Source organism: Nicotiana tabacum, chromosome 2, assembly GCF_000715075.1.
Source record: "Nicotiana tabacum cultivar K326 chromosome 2, ASM71507v2, whole genome shotgun sequence".
Classification (NCBI taxonomy): Eukaryota; Viridiplantae; Streptophyta; class Magnoliopsida; order Solanales; family Solanaceae; genus Nicotiana; species Nicotiana tabacum.
Window position 1 is genome coordinate 8237584 of NC_134081.1, and position 7767 is coordinate 8245350.

The 7767-nt window shown below is 36.4% G+C and overlaps 1 protein-coding gene across 1 annotated transcript; it reads left to right on the forward strand.

Annotated features, from left to right (window-relative positions):
- The first annotated feature begins 2198 nt into the window (after nucleotides 1-2198).
- LOC107785779 (putative mitochondrial protein AtMg00240) lies at nucleotides 2199-2519 on the forward strand. Its single transcript, XM_016607151.1, has one exon. It carries the CDS (start codon nucleotides 2199-2201, stop codon nucleotides 2517-2519), a length of 321 nt encoding a protein of 106 aa, XP_016462637.1.
- Nucleotides 2520-7767: the final 5248 nt, after the last annotated feature.

Sequence of the window (7767 nt, forward strand, 5' to 3'; positions counted from 1 at the left end):
GAATCTGCAGAAAACCTGATTTTCCAAAGTCCAAACTTCCCGTTGCCTATCCAGAACTCACCCGAGCCCTCGGGGCTCCAAACCAAACATGCACACAAGTCTGGAAATATCATACGAACTTGATCGCATGATCAAATCGCCAAAATAACACCTAGAACTATGAATTTAGCACCAAATCAAATGAAATTCTCAAGAACACTTTAAAATTCCTATATTCTCAACTGGACGTCTGAATCACGTCAAACCGACCCCGTTTCTCACCAAATTTCACAGATAAGTCTTAAATATTATAATGAAGCTGTACTAGGCTCCGGAACCAAAATACGGATCCAGTACTAACAATGCCAAACATCAATCAATTCTTAAAGACCATTAAATTTCAGACTTTTAATTTTTATCAAAAATTCATAACTCGAGCTAGGGACCTCCGAATTCGATTCCGGGCATACGTCCAGGTCCCATATTTTGATACGGACCCACCGGGATAGTCAAAATATGGATCCGAGCTCGTTTACCAAAAATGTTGACTGAAATCAACTAAAATCAACTTTTAAGGCTAAATTCTTATTTTCATCAATTTTCAGCATAAAAGCTTTCTGGAAACACGCTCGGACTGCGCACGAAAATAGAGGAGGGTAAAAATAAGATTTTTAAGGCTTAAGAGTGCAGAATCGAGTTCTAAAATATAAGATGACCTTTTGGGTCATCACACTAAGTAAATTGCTATGGGTTCGACTTCGACTCTTGTCGACTGTTCCGTTGGTAGTGATGATACTACTGTACATCCCTTTTCCCCTTTGTATCTTTTGTCATCTGACTCACCTGGTACGGTGTTGGTTTCTACCATATTTGATAGTACTAGTTATGGGAGTTGGCGAAGGGGCATGCTACTAGGTTTATCTTGTAAGAACAAATTCGGGATGATTAAAGGTACAATTCCCAAACCTAGCACTAATTTTCCTCTATTTGAGCCTTGGACCAGATCTAACGATATAGTAGTAGCTTGGATACTTAATAGTTTGTATCGAGAGATTAGGGAAACTATTATGTATACTGAATCTGCTGAAAGGTTGTGGAATAAAATTGCAAAAAGGTTTGGACAGTCCAGTGGTATCAAGATATATCAGATTCGAAAGGAAATCCCATCTATCTCTCAAGGAACACCCAACATTTTCTCTTATTTCAATAGGATCAAAAAGCTATGAGGTGAACTCTCATTTGCTATCTATTATCCTAATTATGTTTGCAATACTGCTTCTACTTCTCTGGTGCTTTCTGTGTCTTCTGAAGATTAGTTGCAAGAACCTAAGTTCTATCATCAAGCTGCCTCTCAACCTGCTTGGCAAGAGGCTATGATTAAGGAATTTCAAGCCTTGGAATCCAACAACACTTGGGACATAGTCCCTCTTTCTGTTGGTATAAAGGCCATACCTTGAAAATAGGTGCACGTACAAAGTTAAACAAAGGGCTGATGGGTCTATTAATAATATAAAGCAAGGTTAGTAATTAGGGGGGATACTCAACAGGAGGGTGTAGACTTTAATGAGACTTTCTCTCATGTACTTAAGATGACTACTGTTAAATGCGTTTTATCTGTAGCTGCTAAGAGAGGTTGGGTTGTTTACCAACTTGATGTGAGTAATGCCTTTCTACATGGAGATTTAGATGAGGAAGTTTTCATGAAAATTCCTCAAGGTCTTTCTGTCAGATCTTCTAATTCTATTCTTGTTGCTTCTTCAGCCTGTAAACTAAATAAGTCTCTCTATGGGTTGAGACAAGCCTCTAGGCAGTGGTATGCTAAGCTTTTCATAACTTTGTAGTCTAAGGGTTTTCAGCCTAGTCTAAAATGACTATTCTTTGTTTAGGAACTTATCAGGGGTTCATCTCACTATTGTAGCTGTATATGTGGATGTCATATTAGTAGCTGGAGATGACATGTCTGAAATTACTGCCCATAAAATACTTTCTTGATGACCAGTTCAAAATTAAGGATCTTGGAGAAATTCAATATTTTCTTGGTCTTGAAATTTTTAAGCTTCCATGGTTTCTTGGTTGGCCAGCATAAGTTTACTACTGATCTTCTCCAAGAATATAACTGTTCTGTTGTTAGTCCAGTTTTGTCTACATTGGATCCTCATGTTAAACTATCAGCTGAATCTGGTCCTTACCCTTCCATTTACAGATAATTATTTGGTAAGATGAATTATTTGCAGCATACTCGACTTGATATTTACTTCATAGTCCAGCACCTCAGTCAGTTTATGTCTGCTCCTATGGTGCCTCACTTAGAGGTTGGTTATCATGTACTGAGATATTTGGCTGGTACCTCTGATTTGGGGCTCTTCTTGAAGAGTGATGTTGATTTTTCTCTAAAAGGATACTCTGATTCTGATTGGGCTAGTTGTTCTGATAATAGAAGATCCGTTTTGGGGTTTCTCTTGTTACTTGGTGGTTGTCCTGTCTCCTGGAAATCCAAGACGCAACTCACCATAACACTATCTTCTGCAAAGGCTGAGTAAAAAACCCTCAGAATGTTGGTAGGTGAAATTACTTAGTTAGTTCGTTTGTTGGGTGAACTTGGTATTGATAATCTTTGTCTAGACCAGGTATATTGTGACAATCAAGCTGTTATTTACATAGCCAAGAATCTTATTTTTCACGAGTGTACTAAGCACATCGAGGTGGATTGTCACTTCGTCCGGAATACATTAGCTACTGGTATTATTTCTCTTCACTCTATTTCTAATTCTACTCAACCTGCCGATATTTTTATTAAATCCTTACTTGGTGTGCAGCAACAAGGATTCATTGCCAAGCTTGGAATGGCCAGTCGTTCCAGCTTGGGGGTGGTGGGGGTGTTGGAGTTTAAAATAGTAGTAGGGCTCATCCTGGTTAAGTAACAGGCCCAACTTGTATTTAGGCCCAAATATAAATTAAGCTACCTGGCCTAGCTTGTATATATCAGTTAGTGTATTACAATAGACAAAATTAGGGTTCATCGATCTATGGCTTCTTACTACTGAATTCAAGTATTAATAATAGTCGGGTGTAGAAAGTGTCTCATATTCATATAGCTTTTGGTAGAAGCCCACACTAAAAAGGTGTGATATAAACAGTTTATTCTAATATAAATATCAGTGATCGCTTTCAAAGTTCGAATTCATCATTTATAGGTTACATAAATAACTTTATTGTTGCAAGAATCCAAAAACTAAACAGAATAGTAAGAGTGGCAAAAGCCTGTAATCATCCAAAAGCAAATGTTAAAAATCTTATAAAGAGCAGAAATGGTCAAACGTAGTGGACCCACGAAGTTACAAAGTTCAAAAAAGGAGCTTCGAGCCTTGGATATTAATGGACAGCATGTTCTAAAGTCTTCAGATAAATGCTGGGCTCAAAAAAGTCTTTGTGTACTGCACCCTACACAGACATAAGGTTTTCTTTTTTCTACATTATCCAAGATTATTGGTCTTTGCTCAACCTTCGAGGATGTTGAAATTAATATTTTTTTATTTTTCATCTGATATTCGTTATTTATCTTGGGGTTAGGCTAATTCGAATTTGAGCAGGAAAATTTCATATTTGGGATAAAACGCTCGTTATCAAAAGACGATTTCATATATAGAATTCAAACTTAAAATCTCCAATTAAAAATAGAATAGTATTTATAATCCACCACAACTTTTGATGATGAGGATGTTGAAATTAACATTACCACATTCATGCTATATATAATGCTATATGGCAGGTGAGTAATTGAAAAGAAGAAACACAAATATTAGTGCTTGTTTCTTCCACTGTCTAGTATAAACCCTAACAGAAAACTAATGCGCTACAGGTAAGGTACTTACAATGACATCTCCACGAGGCTACAGCAGATTACCTTCCTTGTAATCAAAACTAATGTTTGGTTTGTATTTTGAGTCTTGTATAATAAATTTTTACAATCTTCTTATTAGAAGTCAAATGAAGGACAAATGATATTATTGTAAGCTTATTGCTTTTAATTAGCTGGAAAAAAATAAACGAATACATTACATCATATCTTGTATAATCAATTTTACTGCAATGATCCAAATATCCAACAAAAAACAATTCTTGTATTATTAATTCCTATACTATTAATTCTTCTATTACTAATAAATGTATTATAATTCATGTATAATTTGTCTTCAAACTAAAGGATCCCTTTATATATATAATGGTGCTAGACAAGTTTGCAAGAAGCCAGGAATTTCTGTTTAGATTGTTTTCACTAGTACTAGCTTTTGCTGGTAATTTAATACGATAAATGAAACTTTGGAAACTGTATTTTGAAGAAGCATATTGGTGTATTAAGATAATCTTGGAAATTTTTGTAAATAGTCTAAGTACTATGCAAGAATAGTATATAGAATAGTTAATCATTTATATAGTAATTGCATATAACTATAATCTAATTTTAATAGATATGATTGGTAATCTAAAATAATTGAAAAGTAACTTGCCACAATAAGTTAAATTTTATAAAGGGACTAAAGTGATCAAATATCAGGCAAGCGAAGGACACCACGCACAATTTTTTTTTTTTTATGGTCAGGGGTGATATTTTTTATAACTTGCCCCACCTAAGAAAATATGAATTGTCTAAGTAAAAGGAAATGTTTAATTCTAAAAGCATGCATGTTGATTAACGTTGCAAAGAAGAGAGATGTATAACGTTGAGATATTCGTTCAAGTATATATGTAAAAGTATTTCGAAATTGATATGCAGTAAAACACTTTTTGACATACGCAGCAAGTTATTAAGACAAAAATTCAAACTTAGTAATTATGAATCAGTTGGCTTATTTTTAGAGCTAATGATCTCTACTCTACTCTTTACGCGGAAAAGAAATAATGAAATGGAAATGTTTTTTGAAAGTAAAAGTTAGTTTATAATATTGTGTTCTCTTTCTTTTTGGCTCAATCCGGTTATTCCAAGACTGTTTACCCGAAAAACGGATAGAGTTGAATTTATACGTAGTTCTAAGAATACGTGGTATAACTTGGTACAAATCGCAAAAATAGGTAGAAATATATCGAATATTAACTGTAAAAAAGGAATGAAATACAAACCAAATTGAGTAGAGAATGATTTACAAACACGCAAGATGAATCAATGTCCAAAGCCCAAAAAAGAATAATCTCTACTATATTTCTCTATAAAATCAATCATCCTTGAGAAGTGAGAATGTATTGACGTCTCAATGTTCAATGTGTCCCCTTTACAAAAATGATAAGTCACTCTTCATATAGTGAAAGAATCCTAATTTGGATATAATTAAAAATACATATTGGAGATCCCATGATAAATTAATCAATTAGTTTTTTCTTGATTTCTGCCGAGATTCTCTCCCTTAGTACGGCTATAACGGCTTTGTTGTCTCTTAGCTCGATCTTGGTCGGTCTTGGTAGTGGTCGGTCTCTAGATCTCGAGCTCGATATTAACTCGAGCTCTGCATTGATCGATCTTTGGCTCTCGATCTTGATAACCTCACTTCATATTATAGCTCGATATTGACTCGAGCTCGATATTGACTCAAGCTCGATACTGACTCGAGCTCGACACTAACTCGGGCCCAGTATTGATCGGTCTGGGTCTTAAGCTCGATAACCCGGCTTCTCATCGTACCTCGATATTATAATGACAACCTTCGGTCCATTATGTTTCAATCTTGATGAATTATATGAAGGGCAAGCTCGGTTTTGACCGTATACAGATAGTCCCCTCGTTTCTCGGAAAGAATGTGGCGAGAAATAACATGAATTTTTCAACTTCTCACTAGATATACATTGATGCCTGCATCGAGTCCGATTATGACGTATGTGACAAATGTCTCATCGGTCGAGTTTACCAAGATATTAAATGGTTATCAGTCGTTGGTCAGCCACTAACTAGGGGTAGGCATTCGGTCGGTTCGGTTCGGTTATTTGGTTTTCGATTTTGTAAAAGTAGTAACCGAAACCAAACTGAAATAAGTTCGGTTCAGTTCGATTTTCTAATTTCGGTTCGATTTATTTCTAATCGGTTTCGATTTGAACATTATCATATTAGGCTCTCTCTTTATAATAATTGGACTTATAAATTTGTTGGTTTTCTTTCGAAATTTCGATAAGTTAGAATAAAATGGTAAGTTTGGATTGGGTCTTTGATAGACTTCAAAATTAGGACTATATTATTACCTATAGGTTTAGCCTATATATAACTTAAATAATCTTTATGCTAATAATTCGGTTTTTCGGTTAACATAACCAAAAAAATTACTAACCGAAAACCGAACCGAAAAACTGAAATTTTAAAATTTTAAACTGAAACCGACTGAAAGAACCGAATAACTGAAACCGAAATAAAAATATTTTCGGTTCGATCGGTTTCTTCGGTTCGGACCGAAATATGGCCACCCTACCACTAATGATTCTCAACCGTCATTATGAGGCCTACAAATATTCAAACTTTTTTTCACATCCAAACTTTTTACTCAAAGGTTTTTCCTCCACTATTGTATCTTCTTCAAAAATCCTTCTACTTCATATACTTTATATCACAAACAAACCCAATTCTCATTTCATTCATTTATTAATGGTGAAAACCTCCAAAACGATGCCGCGGAAAGAGTTCGCTTCTTCATCGCGGCCTACCGGAGGTGAGGATGCGGCGGAGCCCCGCACCGAGGAGTTCGTTCCGGTAGGGTGTTCGACCGTCATTAATTTCAAAGTTGAAAAAAGATCTTCGGTACTGGGTCGATGTGAGCCGGTCTCGAGGTACCAACGTTCAATCACTGAGAATATTCTCGAAAAAGGTAAAAAAAGAATGTAGCTGGGGCGACAAACACGTGATAGTTCCATCACTCGAAGAATCAATTACTACATACGTGGAAGGGTTCTTAAGTATTTATACTTACCCTTTCACGTTGGGTTCATTAGATCCAGTAATCGTCGCTTTTTGTAAATAATACGACGTGACCATTGGCCAGATTCATCATTCGTTTTGGAGAATAGTGATTTTTTTCCGATTCTTCTCAAGCAAAATCGAGGGGTGTCTTTTCACCCTCGATCACCTTATGCGCCTTGATAGCCCCCGACTCTATCGAGGAGGGTTGATCAAGTTAGCTCAATGAGCCACTAAAACACCATTCTCAAGTATAGAAGAAACTCGTGATCGAGGTTGGATGGGCCGGTTTGTTCGAGTCAAAACCTCGGACCTGATTTATGTCGCTCACATGCCGTTTCCTTAGAAATGGAATATGAGTCGTGAGTATTTACTTCCTTTCGAGCATTTTAATATGGGGCCGCCTTTCATTTTCTTGATCCACTATTTCTTTTCTAATACAGTTGTGGCTTAGATGTCGAAACCAATCCTGGACCTTAAATAATGGATTGAAGATCTTGTGTTACAGAGACCGTACTCTAAGCGTGCTTGGGTGGAACTATGAAAGGGTCGATTGGAGGCACGTAGCCACGGTAAGTCTCTTTCTCAGTTTTGTTTGTAGCTCGATCTTCTTCACTTACTTACCCCTTTCATTTTCCTTTGTTGGATTCGGGAAAGATGTTGTTATTAGGCCCCCATCTGGTGATGAAGAGGTCGCTGCCCCAAAGCAGATTAAAGAGAGGAAAAGAAAAGATGCACCGAGTTTTCCGGTCTCGGACAAGAAAAACCCGGTGAAGAAAACTCGCAAACCCAAGGGGGGCTCCGATATCATGTTTTTGAACTCGATACGCCGATTAAGAGACAAGCCCGAAGAAGAA

What these genes read in the sequence shown, in the direction of transcription:
- LOC107785779 (XM_016607151.1), top strand. Translation starts at nt 2,199, where the DNA reads ATGAATTATTTGCAGCATACTCGACTTGATATTTACTTCATAGTCCAG.